This window comes from Danio rerio, chromosome 3, assembly GCF_049306965.1.
Source record: "Danio rerio strain Tuebingen ecotype United States chromosome 3, GRCz12tu, whole genome shotgun sequence".
NCBI classification, from domain to species: domain Eukaryota; kingdom Metazoa; phylum Chordata; class Actinopteri; order Cypriniformes; family Danionidae; genus Danio; species Danio rerio.
This window is the reverse complement of record NC_133178.1, coordinates 54,194,731-54,220,000: the sequence shown is the minus strand read 5'-3', so window position 1 is coordinate 54,220,000 and position 25,270 is coordinate 54,194,731. Positions and strand designations below refer to the sequence as shown.

Sequence of the window (25,270 nt, the reverse complement as noted above, 5' to 3'; positions counted from 1 at the left end):
TGCACTGAAAGCGCACAACACTCACTGTTACGATGTGAGATGTTTTCTACTCGAAGCGCCTGGAAGGCACAAATGCATCGCTCCGCTTGCGCACGCATATTGGCATATATTCTTACATTGGAAATAACGAAGTTGCCCGTGGAAAAGACGAGATATGTAAACGGCCTGTTGATCCAGTATTAGCCTTGGTGTAGCTATAAACTCGGAACTTATAACTAGCTCACAGGTGGCATAACTTTGTTTTGTTGAATCGGTTTTGTTCTGTGCACGAGAAACGCGGCGTTGAGAAGCCTTTATGCTTAAGTATGCAACTGTTTTCGGATGTTCGCACCATTCGCTTTACGTCAGGTTACTCATGCTCTGCGCAGCCTTCAACTGCAGCTTGTGCTGTATTAAACAGACACTGGTCACTTCATCACTATAGCTGCTGTTTTCAACTGAACTAAACTTATTTTTTGATGTCTTTGTCACACTGTTTGGAGGCCCGGATCAAACTGCCTGGCAGGCAAGTTCGGCCCGCGGGCCGCCAACTGAATAGCCCTGCACTATTCTGTGCTTCTGAATGGCTGTATTTAAATTTCTGTCGTGTCTCGTTGGGCCGAAATGCCAAATTGGTTAACACTGATGCCAAATTGGTAACCACCTCATGTGGAACTCTGAATCTGCGTCTCATTTTGGAGTCTGCTACTGTACACTGGAGGTCCCATTTCGGTCACGGATGTATACTTTAAGCCTTCCTGACTGAATGAAAGAAATAAGCTGTTTTCCATCAGGGCTGAAAAATAATTGGCTAGACTGGCATTGGGTGGGTTAAATGACAAAACAAAGACAGGGTTCCGGCAGCACATAATTCACATTTTCAAAGCAGAATATCTGACTTTGAAAATGTGCATCGTTTTTCAGATAAATATTTATGTTCACCTAGCATGTTTCTTAAATTTCTGCTAACATTATGGTCTTTTTATGCTTTAAAGGAGCAAAAACATTGCATGAAAAGTACCTTTAAAACAGTTTACAATTTGTTAAACTTAAAACCAAAATATTAAGAAACACCCAATATTTTAATGAACTGATTCCACATGTATGAAGTGCTGGCCTTGGTTAACCTCATCAGGCTTAATAATGTTGATTCATAATGCATTAAATCCAAAGTGCATCATTGCTAACGTTAAAAAAGGTGTGCGTGTCGTGAGTGCTCTGCAGCATTACTCCGAGTATTAGACATAGACGGCTCTTTGAAGAGAAAGCTCAGACAATAAGATGTAGCAGCGGCTCACATTCATCCACCCACAGACCGAGAGCAGAGAGTGGGTGTGCAGAGTGAATCCAGCTCTTATAAAACCCATTCCCTTTCAAATCACTGTCGGGAAACCTTATGAGAAATGCAATCTCTCAAGGGCCAAGGGACTTCTGACATGGCTACAAAAGACAGATCTGAGTCAAGATCACAAAGGCGACCGGTGAAAGTTGTTTTACACTTATTAAATACACTACGAGTGATCATGGGGTCGGGAGATCCATTAACTTGACAGAGAGAGAGAGAGAGAGAGAGAGAGAGAGAGAGAGAGAGAGAGACAGACAGACAGACAGAGAGAGAGAGAGAGAGAGAGAGAGAGAGAGAGAGAGAGAGAGAGAGAGAGAGGGAGGGAGGGAGGTTGGAGGGAGTAAACCCCTTGCTATGGTTTATACACTGCAAGAAAGCTTGTTTGTTTACTTGGCAATTACAATAAAAGATCTGTCACTCTCTCAGAGGTTTATATTCACAGCAGTGTTACTATCAAACGGGACTATAAATGTTAAGATGCAAATGAAAGGAAGGTTTACTGGAAAAAAAAAAAAAAAAAAAAAAGCATAAATATTGACAAATTGTTCTTGCAACCATGTTGATATTGTTCCGGGAGACAGAGAAATTTTAGGAATGTTATTGACCGTAAATGCTGTAACGCTAATAGGACTACCATGAAAAAGAGAAATTTTTGAATTCTTATTGACCACATTTGTTAAGCTCAAAAGACTAAAACCACAATGTATTTAACAAAGTTTTCAGTGTAAATGATGAAAATAGTGTGAAAACTATTGAGTACAGCTATATAATGTTCCACATTTAAGGCAAACTGAGATGTTTTGGAGATGTTTGTGGCACGGTAATTATAGTGAAAAAAATAGGGGTGTGACAAGACACTTCACGAGACGAGACAGGGTTCAAGAGAACGAAACTAGACAAGACTTTTATATATTTTTTTTTTGGAATCCTCAATGATACAGTGTATAAATGTCTTTTATGTAAAAGAATGTTTTTTATTCAAATAGAATTGTTTTTAATAATTATTATAATTTACAAACATTTTACGAAATACAAAACTATGTAGACATTTTTTTTATCTCAATGTATTTTTTTTTTTACTTTTAATGTAATAATGTAATTTCCATGTAAAATAATTTACTATAAATGGAAAATAGTTTCTATATTTTTAATTTTATTAGCAAAATATTTGTTAATATAAAAATTAAAAATAGATTATTTACCTGAACAAAATGAAAAACATTTTTTTTTTTTTAAAAATTCATTATAAGTTTGTTATTTTAGTTCTATTTTAATGCCATAATTAACTCTACTGACAGAACAAACTCTGAGCTACTGGATAAGAGTATGGACAGATAATTAATGAATAGTAATGGAATTTAATACTGCAAAAAAACAAAAAAAAATCTGTTTTTTCTGGACGGCATAAATGATGATGATGATGATGATCCTGATTTGTGTGTGACTCAGACAAGATGTGTGTGTAAAGGTATGTGGTGCTCTACTAAATCTGTAGGAACAGAGAACAGTGTCGAAAGTTTGATTACAGAGTTTACATGTCTGAACAGTGAACAGCTCTTCAATAATGTGAATAAAATAGGAATATTTCATGTCTTTATTTAATTTGTGTTTACAACAATTTTGACTATGCTTTAGATAAACATACAAAGTGCTATTGCATCGCATGATTAAAAAAACATGGTTAATTTGTGTGATGTCAGTTGTAGCAGGCTCTACTTTTGGATACGGCAACCTTTGAACTCTGGTTAAAAAAAAAAAAAAAAAAAAAAAAAAAAGTGGTTTCGTCACACGTGCCCAAGCAAATGAGTGACATGCAAACAGAGGCAGCCCGGGTTGCCAGTTTGTGTAAAACACTTTATTTGCAGTTCAAATCCATTCCTGCCACTAGGGCTGCACGATATATCGTTTTAGCATCGAAATCGCGATGTGCGCATCCGCGATAGTCACATCGCAGGAGGGTGCGATGCAAAGCAAAAAAAAAAAAAAAAAAAAATCTATATATATATTATGGGTGAAGCCGAACCGGAATACGGTATTCGGAAAAGCACGAATAGCGTGTTTTTACGAATACTTATTTCAAACAATACTTGATAAATTATTTGTATTTGGGAACAAGAAAAACATTATATCAAAAAGCTGCGTTTCCTCATGAGACCGCAGTGCATGCCCGCGTGAGTGAGTGAGTGAGTGAGTGAGACGTTCAGGAGTCGGTGGGCGGGGTGGGGCCGGGGTAAGGAGACTGAGCAAGCTGCTTCTCTATACAGCAACAGAGAAGGCTTGGCAGAGCGAAAAATACTTTTCTGCATTACTATTTTTGTTTATTTTATCATACTAAAATAACACGTGACAGTTCACTCAAAAGTGAAAGTTCTTTCTGTTAGTAATTACTAACACTCCCGTCATTCCTACTACTTTCAGAACATACATTTTGATATTTTACCATATGAAAATGCAATGCAGTTATGAAAATTGAGAAATTAAAGCAATACAGAGATCTGGTCCCCGCGTCAGGTCAGGGTGCACCTGTAACCTTAAAAACGCAGACGCGGCAGAGGCGCACTAAACTCACACGGAAAAGAACTGGGCATTCAATTCATGTTTTCGTTAAACAATTCTTTAAATACAGCTCTTTTGATCTCTAAAGGGGAAAAAAGCAAAAGAAATTTGTCGTTAAATTAATTTTAGCAAAGACGCAACTGCCTGTCATTTTCACATTCGTTTTTCAGTTAGGGATTTGGTCTATTAGAGTAACCTAATAAAATTGTTTTGTTGGACACTGTAGTCTACACAATAATCAATATTATAATTTATTATATAAATTAGCTATTATTAAAACTAAACTATACAATTGATAAAACAAAACCCTTTTTAATGTTTGCTTTCATTTTAACACCGCTAACAGTTGTAATAAGAAACATCACATTATGCAAAAGCAGTCTTTTGAGTTTAAAGATGATCAGCCTACCAAGTCAAGTTTACAGTGTCATAAATGAAATGGGTAGCATGAGTAAAGGGGATTTGCCCAGCACACAACCTCATGCGCTGCAGGTAAGCTGAATGATAATCTTTAAAAAATATATAGGGTATGCAATACAAAACTTTAAACATTTATTTATTTTTTAATGAAAAGAAAAGAAATCAGGAAAGGAAAATATAATTTAAACCACTGGTCTGGCGCTGATACTTTATTGTTTGTATCCAGAAGAAGGGGAAAAAAAGCAGATGAAAACCTGGCTGGGGAGACGGCAATAACATATCAGTTCTTCAGCAAAGATCACGACATCATTGTGATGCGTTTATCATACAACGCAGTTCGTGTTTATAATCATTAATATTAACTAGTATTAATTCTCTCTCTAGATTTAGTTTTCGGGCTTGTTCTTGTCGGCGCAATATAGTCTCGGCTTATTGCACGTACGAATCCGATTGTGAAGAAATATCAAGCGCTGGCATTTTTTATTGCATCCTTTTCGCTAGTTAATCATTTATTTATTTTTTTAGTGGTGCGAACATTATTTACTGGCAAACATGTTCCATGACCTCGTACATCAACAAATGTAGCCTACTTAAGTTAATTTACCTTTTATGTAAAAATTACGGAATAACTTAATTAAATATTAATAAATAAAATATCCGTATAAAAGTAGGCTACATGTTTATTTTTGAACTTTCGTTAATAAAACAACACAAAACTGTTTATAAATATTGTAGTTAAATATTAAATAACTTTAACTGCTTGAAACCGTATAATAATAACAATTAAACGTTACATTTTTAAGAACTTAACAAATAGTCTAAATGGCACTTTACTAATAAGTGTAATAATAATATAAATATTAATAATTATAAGTACAAAGAAAATATTAACCTAGTAACAATATAAGTCAGATGTTAAAAAAAACAGCGTAGTTTCTCTCCACCTTTTGTAGTCATATTTTAAATTATTTGCTAGAAAAACTAACATGTTGACTTTGTCCGGTTTAAGTGAAGAATGGGGTTATAATGTTTCCAGCAATACACTGTCAGACGGTGTGCTTGTAGCGAAAATGCACAGACAGGGTACTTTTTCACAACCATGCGAGAGAGGGCTTCTCCTTCTGTTCCGCCGCCCGCATTTCTCGCGACGCAGGTTTCTCTACGCTGCGGAGCGGCGCGTTCTTAAGTAGTTACCAAATATGTTGCTCCATTTCTCGTCAATGTCTTCCATTTATCACTTTCTCTTTTGTATCTGGCCATTTTTGCAAATGCCTCTGCCATGCCTGGCTGAGCTGGGCTTCTGCGTTTAGAAGACAGGAGTTGATTAAGCCTACATGGCTTTTTTTCCCTCGCCGTCAATCGCCACTATCTTGCATGGTTCGGGACCCGTGGATCTGCGTATCGATGGATTTGCTCCTCAGTGTTTGGACTCTCAGCAGTGAATATTAAAACACACTTTACTTAAAACCCCCATACAAAAAGCTTAATCCAAATTGATTCGTTCAGCTTTCTCAGTCGGCACATATCCAAAATGTTCCCAGATGTAAGAGTTCGTTTTCTAACAAGATTCATGGTTGAACTTGAACTTGCTGAATCGCGCCTAATGTTATATTCTAACAGATATGTAATACTTGGCAACATAACAGTAATTTGTGTTTTAAAGTGCGTGACGTCACGTACTACGGCCGTGACGCGGTTGTCATGGTGACCGTCACAGCCCTAGTTTTAAGTATATATATATATATATATATATATATATATATATATATATATATATATATATATATATATATATATATATATATATATATATATATATATATATATAAAATATCGCAATATATATCGCAGGGGAAAAAAATATCGCAATGTCAATTTTTTCCAATATCGTGCAGCCCTACCTGCCACCAATCTTCAATGCTAAATTCACCCTCACGCTCCATCATAACTCATAAGACAACTTTATCTCGACAAGAAATCTCTTCGCAATTTAGTCTTATGAGATCTTGTCACAACCCCATTACTCCATTACTTAATAGTTTGTTGAATAAAATAAACATCATGTGAAAAGTAATTGAATGAAAGATTAACCTGTTTGGAAATAATTTTAAATTCATATATATATATATATATATATATATATATATATATATATATATATATATATATATATATATATATATATATATATATATATATATATATATATATATATCACTGTAATGATACAAACTATTTTAAAGAAAATTCTCAAATTATACTGATAAAATAGCTTGTTCACAACACTAGCAATCTGATCCCTGGTAAACATGCAAGTTGCTAACAGACTACAAGTCCACCATTACATAAAAGACAAGTTCCAGTCAAGCACAGCTCACACGCACCTGATCCATATTCCGCTGATGGCAAACACTCACAGTCGAAAGAACCTTATGGACAGATTACAAGGACTATATACACACACTTCATTGCTGAGTCTTGTAAACCGTTTTGTAAACATTAAGACGCATTTTCCCTGCTTTGCTGTGTTTTTGACCCTCGTCTGTTTTTTTTGTTTACGTTGCCTGCTCCCTGCATGTACCGACCAATCGCCTGTGTATTTGACTATGACTCTGGATTTGCCTGGATACATTTGTTTGCTCTGGATTGTGACCGTTGCTTGCCTGACCATTCTGTTGATTAAACCCTGTATTTGGAGTTGTCAGCATCCCCATTATCATTACAGAACTAGGGATGCATTTGGGATAATAACCGGTTTCAAGGTTTACCGCGGTTTGGAAAAGTCAAGGTTTTAAAACTGCCAGAATTTTCTGTGATACTGTTCCCAAGGTAAGTGTACAGTTTGTTTGTTTTTTTTTTTTTTTTGTTTTTTTTTAATGCTTTTTTAGTGACTATTTTATTTATTTTTTCAGGGCTTCAGTATCTCCAGCAGAAAATGACCCTCTATATCAAAATCTATTGTTTCAAAATATTGTTATTAATGTTTCTTATTTTCATTTACTCATTTAAATTTATTTTAAACTTTAATGAGTCTTCTGTGCTTTAAAAAAAAAAAAAGCCACTAACATCCATATCAGAAACAAACAAAAATAAATAAAAAATACCATGAAGTTCAATGGCTGTTTTTTCCTACATTTTTCATAATGTCTTGTTTTGTGTTTAACAGAAGAAAGAAAGATTTTGAACAACTGGAGTAGAAGGAAATGAAGGAATTGTCTATTTTAGGTAAAATACCACTTTAACACATTCAAATGTGTATTTATTTATTGTTTAATATATTGTAGGCCTCTGAAGACTACCTAAGACTTAACATTTAGCTAATAAGTTGTGAAAGACTATTTTTTAGATGCATTTGTGATGAGAAAAAAGTAGTTTCATCATCATCTTTTTGCATTCTAAAGAAGCAGTAGTCATAATGGGTGATGGCCAGATTTTCATTCGAAGTAAATTATTACTTAAAAGACCAAGACAAAATGAAAACCAGATCTAAAATGGGTCATCCATTAGCGCATTAGCCGCATAACATGAACCTTTTATGAATTATTGATGAATTGAACTAAATACATTTTCTTAATGTCAGTTTCTATCAGCGGTCTGTGTATCTCGCAGTATGGCATGACAAAAACATTTTGTTGCACATCGTTGCTAAGAAACCACCTGTCCGGATTTCCCACATGAAAGATACATCCTCACTACTTCAAAAAAAGAAGAAAAAAAGGGAAAAACTATAGCTGTGTGCACTCCTGGTGATCTTCTGATGAAATGAGTCCCTGAACAAATGAAATTCCACGCCTGTCGGCAATGATAACGCCTTCATCAAGCAGATTTATGGCAGAGTAATATGCATATTGTAACTGAAACCTTGGCTTGTTATTTCCGTTCTCCAATATTAGTCATCGAAACAAAAGATGAAAAAAAATAAAATTGTATATGGACACACCTATATGTTTCCCCTTGGATTGTGTAAACTTGGTAACCACGTTTTACATCAGTTTTAGTTGGCTATTTGGGGGAGGTGTTTTTAGAGACACTCCTATCACATTGTTTCACCTGTAGACGTGATGAGGCATGTTTCTCCTCCACCCTGATCAGCCCTGCTGGAGGAGTTTTCAATCAATCACCACACACATGCACACTCAATGTAATCTCCTCTTAGGTTGGAAATACTACTCTAGCCTATACAAATCTGGCCATAAATAATTCAGCCAAGAAGTTTTAATTTTAGTATTCTAAAACCCCATATCGGAATTTAAATATGCAAGTATGCGCTTTATGAAGATTATTATTTTATTTTTTTAAACGGTATATAAACAGATGGATAGAAAGACATAAAAAGATATATATGATGATGGAACAACAGACAGACCTATAGGACAGACAGACAGACAGACAGACAGAATGATAAACAATGATAGAATGATAGACAGAATAATATATAGAAAGAACGATGACAGAACTGATTTATAGAACAACCAACAGATAGATAGAACAACAGACAGATAGATAGAATGACAGACAGAGACAGAAGGACAGGCATAAAGATAAAATGAATGATAGACTAAACGATAGACAGATAGATAGGCATAGAACGACAGAAAAACAGATAGAAAGAATGATAGATAGAAAATGATAGATGGAAAGACCGAGGGATGGATGGATAGATGGACAGATGGATAGGATGGACAGACAGACATACAGCTAGCTAAGATGGATGGATGGAAGGCTTAGATAGATAGATAGATAGATAGATAGATAGATAGATAGATAGATAGATAGATAGATAGATAGATAGATAGATAGATAGATAGATAGATAGATAGATAGATAGATAGATAGATAGATAGATAGATAGATAGATAGATAGATAGATAGATAGATAGATAGATAGATAGAGAGATAGATAGAGAGACAGACAGAGAGACAGACAGACAGACAGACAGACAGACAGACAGACAGACAGACCAATAAATAGAACGATAGAACAATAGATAAAATGATAAAACGATATATTGAATGATTGATAGAACAAAAGATAAAAAGACAGAATGATAAATAAAGATATAACCATAGAACTACAAATAGAATGATATAATGATAGAATGTTAGACATGATAGAACAATAGATAGAAAAAAGACATCACAAAAGATAGAATGACAAAATGTATATAGCAATAGACATCCATTGAAAGAACAATAGAATGATGATATTTGAATTTGATCTTCGGAAGAAAGATGAAATGATAGAATGGATGGATAATGACAACAACAAAGCTACAGACCAAAAAAAAAAAAAAACAACAGACATGCATACAGAATAGACAGATAAATGCTAAAATGCTAAAACGATAGAAAGATAAACAGAATGACTTGCAGGCCAATAGTTTGCAAGATGATAAATCATACAACTATAAACAGAATGATTGAACAACAGAATTAAGATAAAAACAATAACAAAACCATGTTTGTACAATAAGATTTAACATCAGCAAGAATGACAGACAGAACATTAGAAAAGATGAATCAAACAAATAGATGACCGATGGAATACATGACCGAACAACAGACAAACTGATGAAAATTACCAAGCAATAAAACAACAGATCACTGAGCGATACAACACAACAGATGAAGAAAGTTGTGGTGTGGTTAGAAAATTAGCAAAGTAGCAGTTAGCGAAACTCCTCTAGCAGCTTTAATGGCCCAATTATAGACTATACTTTTTTTCGTGTACATTAAATAGAACAAACGCTTTAATCCAAGGGGATTTTTAGTGAGTGCAGAGTCAACATTTTACCTTGGAATCAAAGCCACAACCCTAAATATTCAAAAGCAACTCTCGAGCTGAAGTCTGTAACCGCCACAGACACATGAAGCCACATGCTAACATTGCATTAGCATGTATAATAATAAAGCTCTATTATTATAGAAAATTTAATCGTTTTATTTACACTTTTTCTTTATTCTCTCTCATGGGAGATTTAAGCTTGCAATTCTGAGGAATACAATGCAAAATAAATCATTAAATACAACAATTTAAAGGCACAGTATATAACATTCCCTGCTACAGGGCTAGTACTCAAAGTTCACATAGCCAAAGTTGTATGTGTAATCATGGGAGTTGTGATTTTCATTTCATGGTATGAGAATGCTGCAGAATTCTAAACTTATTAGAGCTTTTAATATGCCACAGTCTACTGCTTCCTGTGTTTCCACGAGTGATCATGTGGAGAATGTGCTCTTGGCCTGTGATTTTTAAAAACACGAAATACATTTGCACATGCTCTGTGCAGTCTAATAAAACAGGGGTTCCCGAATTTGAGTCTGTGACCCCCAAAACAACAATTCCAGTGACTCGTGACCCCCCAAAATCCTCAAAGATGGTTATAAACATACATGTGTTGTATAGAGTGGTGCACAAGCACACACTCACACACCAATAGTCCTATATAAACAAGCTTATTGACAACACAAAAAAGTGGAACAGTCTAAAAATCATGTTATTATTATTTTCTTTTGTCATTTACAGTTGCAATCTAATTTATTAGCCACCTTTTAAATTATTATCATATTTTTTTCATTTTTTAAATATTTCCTAAATGATGTTTAACATAACGAGGAAATTTTCACAGTATGTCTGATAATATTTTTTTCTTCTGGAGAAAGTGTTATTCATTTTGTTTTGGCTAGAATAAAAGCAGTTTTTAATTAAAAAATAAAAAAAAGAAAAAAGTTGATATTATTAGCCCCTTTAAGATAATCTCCGTTAAACAGAAATTGGGCAAAAAATTAAACGGGGGTTAATAATTCAGGGGGGTTAATAATTCTGATTTAATATTAACTTCATCTAATGAGACTGGTGGGCTCAATGTTTACTACACAAAACTATTATTGGTTTAATTTTGGAGACCGCCACACAGATCATCCTCTATCTTCAGTTGTGTTTTTTTTTTTTAAATGTTTATTTTTAATGTACTTGAGTGCCGCAAAGGTGTTACAGTATTTACCATGTGCTGTAAAATCAAAATAGCAACTGATGCTAATAATATTAAATATTACAACTGATAATGTGATATTAATATAAATGTAAACACTCCAGGGGTAATCCAAAAAAAAAAAGGCGTATGGCTTTTTTTCCCACATGTATTTTTTTTTTTATGCAACTAGTAAACACTTTTTTATTTTCTGAAGGTTATGACTAAAATATGTTAATTCTATTAGTTTATTCAATTTTATTAAACTTTAACACTTTGTCCCGCGATCCCTTGATAAAACACAAAAAATATTAAAGAGTTTTTTGATGTTTCCCTGTTTTATATCAAAACAAACATGCTTATTACTTGCTAACTTGCTTATGGTAAATTGCTCATATCTCTGGATTTGACAGTTTTTAAAATATGACACCGTAAGTATATTTAGAAAAACATGTAACTCTGTTCTAGGGGGTTTTGGATATTTTACTAAAAAAAACTAAAATTGTACATTTTGCATACAAAAACAAAAGAAATCCTTTTTGTTTAACTTGTTTAAAATGAGCTGAAACAACTTTATTTTGGGTTATGGGTATTTGGGTTTGATTATTTTGGGTCAACTTGATTAATTTATGTTCAATAAACTTAAATTTAGGTTAACTTAATCAATTTGTGTTGGGACAACAAGAATGTATTATGTGAAAACCTATTTTCTTTTTTCCAATGCATGCCTTTAGTTATAACAAAAAGTCACAATAATGTTTTCTTTTTCACAGAATATATGAAAAATAAATAAATAAAAGGATTACTAAAATAAAATGAATAAATAAATCCACGAATTGCAAAACTCAAAAACTAAAATAAAAAATATATAAAAAATTAAATAATTGTAAAACTCAAAAATAAAATGTATACAAAATAAAACAAATGAATAAATAAAATATACACGAATAGCAAAACTTAAAAAATTAATTAATATAATATATTATTTTAAAATAATAAATATCCATGAATTGCAAAACTTAAAAATAAATATAATTTAAAATAAAATAAATGAATAAATAAAAATATCCAGAAATGGCAAAACACAAAAAATAAAGACATTTTAATTAATCAATTAATATATATGAAATGCAAATTTAAAAATAAAATAAAATAAATTAAAATAAAATAAAATAACTGTATTTATTCTGAGGTGGCGGGCAATCAGACTTGATAAAATGGCACTCAGCAGCTTTAACAGCCTAGTTACTGACAAACATTTTTATATGTGCACCGCCTAAAACACTTTAATCCCAGAGGATTTTCAGTAAGTGCAAAGTACACGTTTGAGTTGAAGCCTCAACGTTGAGCGACATATTTAAAAGTAACTCTTGAGCTAAATCGGAGGGATTGTCACCACCACATTGACGCAAGTTCTCACATGAGTATAATGTATAATGCATTAGCACACAGCATGAGTCTGGCTTCAGAAGGCTCATAAGTGGCTTGACCTGCGCTCACCCACACACCGAGGTGAGTGGGACAGTGGTTATGTCAGCCAGTGGTCAGCTCTGGTTGGGAGGCTGATGGGATTAGAGGGATCCGGTTGAGCCTGGCGCTGTCTGGATGACTGGGACCCGGTGCTGAGAGTAACTGAATGACTGACTCACAGGTAAGGCTTGTTTTAAATCCATGGCAACTGCAGCAAGAGCACAACCATTGCTCGCAGGTAGGGAGTGTTTTGTGTGCAGAGTTGAGTAACACTGGAACACACACACACACACACACACACACACACACACACACACACACACACACACACACACGCGCATATTGCACACATACGCCCTGGTACAACCGCGTTGAGGAACAAAGCGTATTCAACTCGTTGACACTATGGTAGAAATTACTTTTATGTTTTCTTTTTTTTTTTTTTGGCAAATTCATGTTTACATCTCACAGTCTAGTAATTGACTTTGTGTTTGATTTCAATTAAGTGGTAGGAGAGGAAAAAAAAAAACTATAAACTGATTTAAACTGAAGATTTAAAAGAAAAAATATAATATAATATAATATAATAAAATATAATTTTATATATAATATAAAATTATAATTTTTAAAATTATAATTTTTAAAATTAAAATTTTTAAAATTATAATTTTTTATATTATATTTTATATTTATATATAATATAAAATATAATTTTATATATAATATATATATATATATATATATATATATATATATATATATATATATATATATATATATATATATATATATATATATATATAATTTTATATATAAAATATATATATATATATATATATATATATATATATATATATATATATATATATATATATATATATATGTATTGTTTAGTGGTGGTGCAGTGCAAAACTTGCTTTTCTCACTTAGTTGTTTTGTGTGTTGTTTCTAGTCAAAATCTAAAAACACTTCAACATTAAGAATTAATAAAGATCTAATGATCCCATGACTATGAAAACATTTCATTATCAAAGTACACTGAAATGGAAGGCATCTGTAGTTTCTGTAATGCAAATATTAAATAAATAGAACCTTTGTCTTTTATTTTTTGAAATGTTATAAACAGTTTCTGGAAGGATCTAGCAAAAAATATTTTTTAAAAGAAAAAAACGGTTATTATCTTACATTATCATATATGATTTTTATTTTTTTTATTATTATGGAAACAAATCCAGCAAAAGTCTTAAATATATATTATCTTTATTGGCAAAATTTCATATAAACAAAAATTTGCTATAGTCATCTTCCACATTAACAATTTTGTGCTTGACTTTAAAATATTTATTTCTATTGTGAAATTGTTGAAAAAGCAAAAACTCTGAGATATGTATCAATTATTATATTAGTTTTTCTGATTCCCCTGTTCATTTTTAAAATCTTTAGATGTAATACTTGTATACTTTATGGATTTTTTTTTTCTATTTTATTTATTTATTTACTTATTGTTATATTTAGGCTTTTTTATCTTCACCTTTTATATTGTGCTGTTGTATGTATGTTCCTGATGGTTTATTCAAAAAAAAAATAAATAAATAAAAAAAAGTAGAATTTATTACAGACACACACACACACACTACAGTTAATTACAGAACCGGCTTTACTCACAAAATTCATTGCAAGAAATGCTTTTATTATTTTGTGTGTGTGTGTGTGTGTGTAAGATGTTACTTTTCCAAATATGTAAATATTCTTAACTCAAGAAGCAATTTTAACATGAACAAAAAATATTGTCTTGTTTTTAGAAAAGAAATGTCAAAATTAAGTGAGATTTTTCTTAAAACAAGGAAAATAATCTTGTTTTTTGTTTTGGCAAAAGATTATTTTGGTTACCCCATTGGCAGACAATTCTGCTTGTTTTAAGAGTAAAACTCAATCATTAAAAACTCTTAATTATTGGCATTAATTCTTAAAACACTATTTGTGTGTGTCTAAAAAAAGCTTCTCCATTTAAGATTTGCAGTGCGAAAACGAAAAACATCATGATCGTGAGATGCAATCAAAGGCAGTTTTTATGTACATTTTGTGAGTAAACCCGGTTCTGTTATCAGCTGTGGTGTGTGTCTGAAATAAATTCATCTTTGATATTATTTTATAGTTATGTGATTATTAGTCATGTTAAATCAATAAAATTAATTCAATACTTTCTTGAGTTTTTTCTTTTGTGGCATATTCAAAGTTTCTACAAGAGAGCACCCTCTGAGTTTTGGAGGACATTTACTACTGATCACAGAGCTGTACTTCCCAGACATGTTGTCCATAACAACTGTATATTTTGATAAAATCACAATTTTGATTTATATAATAACCCTAGTGAGATTCAAATTGACAGTTACAACACAGAAACTTGTTTTAAGAAAGTCTAAATTGTGATATTGTTTGGTTTGTATTGTTTTGTTTTTGTTTATTTATTTATTTATTTATTTTTGTGGTGGAAGGTGAAAACCTAAACTGAATTGAAAGATGTTTCCACAAAAACAATAAAAAATAAATACCTGTGAAAAATTTAAAAGCTCAAACAGTCACAATTCCGAGATGTACAGTAAAATTAGAAAGTCCAAACTGAAAGAGCCAAGCTTGCAATAGTGACAAAATAAAAATCACAATTGCCAGACAGAATAAGTCACAATCAATTATTTTCTTCATCCTATTGGCGAAACAAAAATCTGATTTTAAAACGCAAAGTCACAACTCAGAGAAGAAAAAGCAAAAAATATGAAAAATTGTAAATCCTGAAAATCTTATAATAACAAGATACAAAGAAAGAATCCTATCAGCGCCAACAGCCTAGTTGGCAGTATGTCAACATATACAGTAGCACCACTGCACTGCAGTCCTGAGTTCGAGCGAAGCCTCTTTAAGGCAAGTCATTTCACTAGACGGCCATCTTTGAAACACCTCTCGGGCAGTATGCTTGGGCATTCTGTCTGAATGAGGAAACATCAAATTCTCTTGCTAACTGTTTGCGAAGCTTACATTACATATTTGGAATCACCTTTAAAACTAAACAATAGCTGTCTCATAAGTTTAGTTCCTAACATTCCAATCAAAAAAAGTCTGCATTTTTTTCAGGTTGCCCAAGCTAGTGCGCATGCACACTCGAAAGGAAGAAGATCCCGACACCAACCTCATTTATGGCCGTTCTACACATTATCATCCTCTAGGTAATGATCGTCTGATCGCGCTGTTTTCTGAAATATGTAAATTAGTAATGTTTTCTCTTAAGATTGGGCTGGAATCACAAAAAAAAACTATCATAATAAAAAAGATAAACTTCCTGAATGATATAAAAATTGCAATTGTAAGTAACAAAGTCTGGTTCGTAAGCCAAGTCTTCATTACTTATTTTATGTTTCATTCTGTAGCAAAAACAAGCTTCCACACAGCAGCTCTGGCTTTCCTGTGACACTTCAGCAGATGTTTAACATCCCACTGATGTTTACCCTCTTATCTTTCTCTCCCACACACACACACACACACACACACACACACACACACACATACATACATACATACATACACAACACTCATCAATAGTGCACTGCTTTTGAACTCATATATTCTTACGCCTACCGATTTAACGGAGTAGCTGGTGAATCCGGACAGTGGATACAGCTGAAAGACATAAACTCTGAACTGGCACACAACGATTCTTTGTTAAACGGCCGGCAGATCACCAATAGACCGCAAGCGATCTAATTCAAACCCTCCCCTGAGGCCTAACCCACTTCAGACTGATCAAATGTAAATCAACAGACTGACACAGTAAACTAGAATCGAAATAACTAATAGATTATGTGCATTGCACTGAACCCACACTGTGATGAGTTTCCCATTGCTTTAAGAGCAACACCCCAGATACAGAAGGTATCCGCTTGCCCTTGAGCAACCAGAATAGTTTCTTTGTCCTCATTTTAGGCATTGGACTTCAGGTGGCCTATTTAACAGGCTTAAGTATCTGATGAGAGCCGTAATCCTACTGGTTGGCAGGTACTTTTTAAAAAAAAAAATTTTTTTTTTTTTTAAGGTATTAATTCTTGTGTATTGTTCAAATTAACTACCCTTTCATTATGTTCATGGCTGATTTTGCCCTATTGACTTTCATAATAAGGACATTTATCGATTGCAAATCCATGACACCAAACGATCATGCATTATTGATTATTGGTGGTTTTCCCTTTTGGGAAAAGGTAAAATGTGTACTTTTTTTATTTTTATTGATCATCAGTTGGCACCATTAACCCTTTAAATAGGCCTGGGCAAACAAGTTTCTGTTTTTTATGGAGTTCTATGGAGTATAACAGCAAATTATAGTGTGCGTGCATAATATACTTACAATGTTTACTGTGTTCTGAGAGCTGGGGCCTGTTTCAGTAAGGAGGTTTAACCAACTCTGAGTTTAAACTTGAACTCTGAGTTGATTTACAGAGAGATTAAAAACTCAGAGTTTTCAGTTTCAGAATAGCTGATCTGAGTTGGGTCAATCAACTTTGAGTAGATCAACTCAGAGTTAAGCGTGCGCACCGTGACTATAAAAAGGCATTATCAATCGAGCGCAGATATTACGAGTGACTATGGCAATATCTTATAAAAGAGATCACCATTTATTTCTCCAGCTGAACTTGATGTGCTCGTGCAAAGTAATAGCAAATATGAGCGTATATTTGAAAAGAAGCAATCATCAGTGAAACAGAGAAAATTAGCGTGAGAAAACAGCTGCTCATGTTAATGCGTAATTTTTAAGTACTTAAATATTTAAGTATATTAAAATAAGTAATGTAATGTGTGATGTTTATATTTTTTTCTAAACTTTTATACACATTATCAGTTTTAATTGATTTAACAGTGCACTTGTGTGTCTGCCTTTTTACAGATCAAGTGATAGAGGTTGATATGACATTTAGAAGGTAAGCAGAACTAAAAATATTTTTTAGAAAGTATAATAATTCCATTAATCTAGTAACAGTGCATACCGAAGGTCAGTGAATTTAATTTAAATATTTGTTAAAAAAAAAAAAAAAAAAAAAGAGTATTTTCGTACTGTTCTGTGTGTGACTAAAATGTAGGCAATAGCTATGTTTCCATCCAAATATATTACATAAATTTATGTGCAAAACTGGAATAACGCATAAAAGATGTGCAAATAAAGTAGCGTTTCCATCCAACGAGTCAAAGAACAAAATCGTCACTTTCTGATTAAACTGGCACCAAATATCAACAGTAAAAACAATATTTACTGTGGTAGAAGAAGCTGTGTCAATTATTTCTTTATTTAATTAATGTACTTGCGCCTCGATGTCAGAAGACAATGCTGAAACACATTGAACACGTGGGGGCGTTTGAAGCCATGAGACGCGGAGACTCTTCACACGCTCCAGACGCTCGGAAGTAATTAATAATATACACTAAAACTGAAACAGTTATGGCATTTTAGAATGACTAAAACAATATTTAAGACGTGTTACAGTGTGCTCAGCCTGCTGTTTTGTCCTTTCTCACACATTTCCATCATCATATGATGCCTTTTTTTAATGCACATACTGTAATTTGTTCAGTAAAAGTGTTTCCATCGTAGTTTTTCCGCATATTTTCTATCGAATAAAAGTTTATCCTACTCAGTTATGCACATGTTTTTTATGCATATTTTCAAAAGTTATGTGCATCATGACGTTTGTATCAATCGTTTGTATGCACATATCCAAAATGAGCATTGAAATAGGTGGGTGGAACATTAGGCTAAGGCGAGAAATACCGCTTCATCTTTAAAAAAGGGGAGGAGACCGACAGAAACTCTGAGTTTAGAAAATAAAACCTGCTCCTGACCAGGTTAGCTTCACAGAGTAAGTTTCCACAGTAACTGACTCCGAGTTAAAGTGACCTCTCTTTCAGAAACAGGCTTGACTTACCCTGCTTTCTCCAGTTTCAACAAACCTGCCATTTTGAAACAGAAAACCCAGAGTTTCTCTCATTTCAGGGTTAAAATACTCAGAGTTTTCAGTTAACCTCCTTTCTGAAACAGGCCCCTGAGCTCCTTATTTATTTTTATTTTCTCAAACATATCAAGGTAAGTGTGCAAAGGTTTTTTTCTTACACATACACTACCCTAGGCCTGAACGATTAACCGTTACTAAACTGAAAGTGTAATTTTCAAATCGCAAAAGCTGCAATTATTTCAATTCACTATCAAATTGAACTAGCTTATCTTTTTTGACAGTTCTGACAGTTTGAACGCACGCACATTGGTTGGGACCAAGCAGCAATCTCCCGCTCTCCCCCAGGAAGCCAATACGGAAGTAACTGAAACTGCAAATCATCAAAATTCAGCTAGTCCTGGCTCCATATGGAGCAAACTACAATTGAGCCCACTGTTAGAATGGTCAACTTTACAGCATAAAAAAAGGTGTTTACAGCCTGGTACAAAGAACGATTTTGGTTCATATAGCTAATTTTACCCATCATGACAACTGTGAAGGGGGTGAATTTTTTTTAATAACTTATCTGTTTCCCTTATATTAGGCTATATTAAGTTTGCATAATTAAGGGCATGGCCACTTGAGTGACAGCTAGGTCTCGCTGGTCGCAGTCACTTCACCTTAGCTGACTCTGGCAGATTAGCCACTGAACTCGGCATATTCATCATATTTTTGTGTTGTTTTATGCAGCTTTACACAGTCAATAGCCTTTTGGACTTATTTCTTACAATTATCAGATGATAAGGCATGCTGTGTGCAGTTTTTAGTGTTTACAAACCATTCACATGGAAAAATCCTTTTTAAATCTAAACTCAAAAGTGTAATTGCTTTAAAAATGTCATAATGATGGAAGTCAAAAACAGCCATGCCCATAACGAAATAGTCAATTTGTCCAAACTGTTTTATTGAGTTTTTAAAAAATTCAAAATCATCATTGCAAAATATTTGTCAAAATAAGACATGTCAACAAAAAAATCATCCCCCATCCCCTAGAGTGGATTGAAACATCCTCAACAGCACACAAGGGTTAAGTTATTAAGTAACAGATTAAAAACTGTAATAGAAAGCTGCTGGGAATGTATTGAAACATACATTGACTGAACCTGTTGCAACACACAGCCTCCTCCCTAAACCGCATTTGCAGGAATGCCCTACAGCACACATGCCAAGAAACAGAGCAACCAGTACAGGTTACCTGGAACAAGACTCAAAACATGATGAAGGTAGGAAAAAATGTATGATAGATGTGCATTGTCACTTTTGGCAAGCATTTAGAAAGCAAGACTAGCTCAAATTTAATTCTATAAATAAAATAAATAATAATAAAATAGTCAATGTATCATGTAATGTAATTATATGTAATATAAATAAATAAATAAATTATATATATATATATATATATATATATATATATATATATATATATATATATATATATATATATATATATATATATATATATATATATATATATATATATATATATATATATATATATATATATATATATGCACTACTGGTTTAGCAACTTATTTTTGACTTTGACTTCATTCATTTATTCTCCTTGACTTAGTCCCTTTATTCATCAGGGCTTGCCATAGTGCTGCAACCCAGTACTGGGAAACATCTATACACATTTGTTCACACACATAAAATATGCGCAATTTAGTTTATTCAATTCAAATCTTGTCTTGCACATGTCTTTGGACTGTAGGGGAAACCGGAGCACTCGGAGAAAACCCACGTGAACAAACAAACTCCTCACAGAAATGCCAACTGACCAAGCCAGGGCTCGAACCAGTGACCTTCTTGCTGTGAGGCGACAGTGCTAACCACTGAGCCTCTATTTTTTGACTGACAAATTAAAATCAGTTCTTCATATGATTTTCCAGGCATTTAAAAGCTGCACCATCTCAGTTTATTAAACAATTTATGTCACAAATGCATTTAAAAAAAAAAAAAAAAAAAAAACATAAGCAAGAAGTAGCAAGAAGAACATTTTCTTTGCATTTTTGTTTCACATTTTGGACAGAAAACATTGTTGTTCGCATTTAAGAAAATATAATAATAATAATAATAATACTCATTTATTTTCTTTTCGGCTTAGTACCTTTATTAATCCGGGGTCGCTACAGCGGAATGAACCGCCTACTTATCCAGCACATTTATTTACACAGCAAATGCCCTTCCAGCCGCAACCCATTTCTGGGAAACATCCACGCACAAATACATACACTACGGACAATTTAGCCTACCCAATTCATCTGTACTGCATGTCTTTGGACTGTGGGGGAAACCGGAGCACCCGGAGGAAACCAACGCGAACGCAGGGAGAACATGAAAACTCCACACAGAAACGCCAACTGAGGCGAAGCTCGACCCAGCGACCTTCTTGCTGAGAGGAGACAACACTACCTACAGCGCCACTGCGTCGCCCAATAATAATAATAATAATAAAATACAATGCGTCACTATACAATTTGCACCATGTTCTTATATGCTTACACACTTAACAGCATAGTATATGAATTTAGTGCCATCCCAAATGGAAAATTAATTTGTTTTTGTATTTTTACTACAAAGACAATGTTTCCCAGACGACGTTTTCCAGTCAGTGTTTGATGTTTGACAAATTAGTGAAATAAATGATCCAACTACCAAATAGTACCTGCCATAAATATGACCTGACAGATAACCACATTGACCATTAAGAGATGGTGTAATTACTCTTGTAAGACAATTTTGCTTGCACAATCCAAAATAAATAAAGTAATCCAAGCCCTATAGCTCCAGCCTTTCCATTACGTGAACAAAGCTGCAGTAATTGAGTGGGTAAAGTGTTAAATAAGGTCATCATCCAGGTTTTTAGAGTGCACTTTTTTTAGAATGAAAGGAACATTTCATCATGAATGCACTTTTTTTTTTACACTATTTCTATTACAAAATGGCGAAGTACAAAGCAGGAATGCTATTTGGGATGCACCTATTGTTTCCTGCATGCCAGGCCTAATTCAAATTGAAATACAATACATTTATTTAAACTATTTTTATCAAGGTTTGCATTTTCATGTTCCCAAAATGTAATGGGTTAAACATCCAAAACATCCAGTCTGCATCTAAAACCGCATACTTCCACACTATACAATACGGGAGCAGAGTAGTACGTCCAAATTCATGGTATTCAAAAATCAGTATGCAAGAGGTTTTTGGGTGACTTACTATTTCCAGTGAGATTCTGAAATGTGCATCCAATGCAAGCTATCTCATGATGCTCCATGAGAGAATTCATGAATGGGAGTGAAACGACGCAACTGACATGGGTAGATCACATGACCCTGACAAAATGGCTGATGTAGTACGTCCAAATTCCATTCATACTTCTTACATTCATACTGTATAGAACGTACTGCCTAGTAGTTAGTTTAAATTCAAGTGCAGTATCTACTGAGTAGTAGGCAGTTTCGGACACAGGCAATATGCATTTTCCATGTGTAAAAGTCTTAAGGGCAAGTGTCCACGACACATTTTTTTTTTTTTTTTTTTAATCAGGGGTCTATCCTTCGTAGGTGGATTACTCAGTTAGCTGGATTTGGATACTGACATGATCCAGAATAGTTTAGTTCTACAAAACTTATCTAAGAGATGTTGTCAGTTCTGGTAGCTCAAACCTGGTCAGGAGCAGGCTCATTTCATATAAACATAATTAGATCGGGTCATTTCAAGCAAAGATAATACTGAAAGTATGTACCAAATGCTGATGTTTTCTTACAGTAGTTATATACACTTGGCAAAATAGTAAATCTATTTTTTTTATCATTAAAAAAATATATATTAATAATAATTTATGCAATCTGCACTCCGAAATAAAGTACAAAAACTGCCACCTGGTGGTTCAAAGAGAACATTTATTGATATGAACTTTTTAGTTACAAATAAATATTAAACTTTTTTTTTTAATTTATAATACTTTATGCAGTTATGCACGCGTTTTGACCGCTAATATACCAGTGATTTAAATCAATTTGATGTTTCGCAAAAGTTGCAAACACCTTTACTGATATAAAAATGCTTTTTTGATACAAATTTTATTTATACAGTTATTCCTAACGCCGATTAAAAAAACTTGAGTACGCCTAGTCTACTATAATAAAAAGTATATTTTCTAAACGTAGAACTAAATATATTGATATGCATTGAAATACATGATGAATACTCGACACATGAAAGTGTAAAGCCTGCAGCTTATGTGGAAAGTAACTTGCGCATCATATTTAACAAACCATTTACTACTAATTTTATGTCATTTTGCTCACAGGGATAATTAAATATTAATTAGATGATGTCATTAGATGCTATGCCATCAGCCAATCGTTGCATTGCTGATCATGATTTCGGGAATCGATAGACCTGTCCTTCACAACACACGCAGCGAACTCAGATCAGTTCATCCAAACATTTTAATCTGATTCGCGAACTTGATTGAAGAACCAAATTAGCCAGAGATCAGTTATCAAGATTAAAAGACCCAGGATCTGCCAAATCATCTTAGATCATTTAAGCGAGGTACAAAGAACGGACCCCAGGATTGCACCACTTATGCCCAGCACCAGGCTACGCAGCTGCCATAAAAATTACTAAAATAATTAAAGGTTACATAATAATAATGCAGCGATTTCATTGACGACAAAAAAAAAAAAAAAAAAAAAAAGCTCAGCATTTGTTTGTAAAGGACAAAAACACTTCGATGGAAATGCGCCCTAAGGTTTTTTTTTTTTTTTTTTTTAGTGAAAACACTGATGCTTTTTATGACTATGCTAATTTTGAAAATGGTTTAAAGTGCAACTTTTTTTTTTTTTAAATGACACCATTAATTGTCTCTGTGTAAACAATAAAACTGCAATTTTGTGAAACAGTGATGTCATGCACATGTTTATAACAAGCTCGGTCTATAGGCAAGTTAATACTTGACTCGCACAACAGGACTACATCACATTGACATCATTGTCATCTGTACTCAAGACCTTTAAGTTTATTAGTACATAGCTGATGAGTCGAAACTAATACTTAAAATGTGTTCTGCTTTGTATTCTATTCAATTATTATGGCACTGCATCACTTGCTTAGGTGAAATTAAATATACACTAATTAGTGCAAACACTTCCTAATGCATGAATGAAAACAGCAAAATGCAAACAGGTGTCCACACCTGTTTTACTGCATTCACATTCAAATAAATAAATAAATAAATAAATAAATAAATCAGTTCAGCAAATCGTTGGACATTTTAACATGCAAACAAAAACAGTTGCAAAAAAATGCAAGATAGATAGATAGATAGATAGATAGATAGATAGATAGATAGATAGATAGATAGATAGATAGATAGATAGATAGATAGATAGATGTGTGGGTGTGTGTGTGAAAATGAGACAGGGAGAGAGAGACAGGGTTGTGTTCTTATCGTGACAGATAAGTAAAATAAACAATGCAAATCACTTCTGTTCTCAGGGTGGGCGGTATTTCAATGGCATTAGTAACACGAACAAGAACTTTACCTCTCATTAAGTTTATTAACGATAAAAATAAATAAATAACGTAACTCTACTGAATGCAATCTAAAGCAGTACTACGAAACAGCGAGAAGTCACTGTTAAAACACACACGCACCTTCGATACGCAAGTATTCGTATCTCACCACCTGTGCAATCAATAAGTAGTTTCATCAGTTGATCAGAGCACTTTACCTTATAGACATTCTCCGAAATGCGGTGGACCTCGTCGGTGCGAGACATTGTGGAATCTTCAGATAAAACCATAAACGGTGTTTTGCTGCTCGTGGTTTGTTATCCAAACAGTGTGTCTGTGTGATTAGGCTCAGCTGCGGACCGAAGCGCAGATCCACGGGAGTCTGAGCTCAGCTCAACAGTACCAAGAGCAGGCAGCAGGGTGGAGGAGGAGCTTATTGAGACAGCACCACCCCGTGTTCTAAAACTCACCCCGGAGGCGTGGCTACGCTACATCTACACCCGCCCCCTTCTGGATGCAAGTTTCCAATAGTATCTGGATAAAGCCTTGATTATGCAAGACGAAACATCTAAGTTTTGCCTTCATTTTCATTTTTTCAGTTTTGTACGCTTTTATTTTCACTTTTTTTCACTGTATTATATGGCAGGTCAAGATATGAACATTTTAAGTATGAGAAACTGCATCTTTTATGAGTAATGATGGGAAAGTTTTAGAGGAAATACACAGAAAAATTCATGGAATTTACATTGTTACTGTGACTGGTTGCAAACAATTTATATGGGCTGTATTTAAACAAATTATAGAACATAACTAAATCAATCTGTTAGTTTAAGTTGTCACAAAAATTGTTTGCAACCAGTTACCTTAAAAAAATGTAAATTCCATGAATCATGTATCCAATTATTTAACAAATTATTCAACATAGTGTAATTATTTAAAGAGATATTTCACACCCAAAAATATACACATCCTCG

General features: G+C 33.5%; 1 protein-coding gene and 1 long non-coding RNA gene across 8 annotated transcripts in view; one reads left to right on the top strand and one right to left on the bottom strand.

The window, feature by feature from the left end:
* Positions 1 to 24,702, bottom strand: part of baiap2a (BAR/IMD domain containing adaptor protein 2a) — a 220,629-nt gene extending 195,927 nt beyond the window's left edge. For 6 of the 7 annotated variants that reach the window (XR_012400583.1, XR_012400584.1, XM_073943518.1 and 3 more), the window contains exon 1: positions 24,515 to 24,680. Coding sequence is in view for 5 of the 7 variants with exons in the window: in XM_073943518.1 (XP_073799619.1) it covers positions 24,515 to 24,586 (72 nt within the window). In the remaining 2 variants the exon portion in view is untranslated. 7 annotated transcript variants of the gene reach the window in all.
* On the top strand, positions 12,776 to 17,004 carry LOC141381290 (uncharacterized). The gene is made up of 2 exons (XR_012401230.1): positions 12,776 to 12,922; positions 15,871 to 17,004. It is a non-coding gene; the product is annotated as an uncharacterized lncRNA (long non-coding RNA).
* Positions 24,703 to 25,270: the final 568 nt, after the last annotated feature.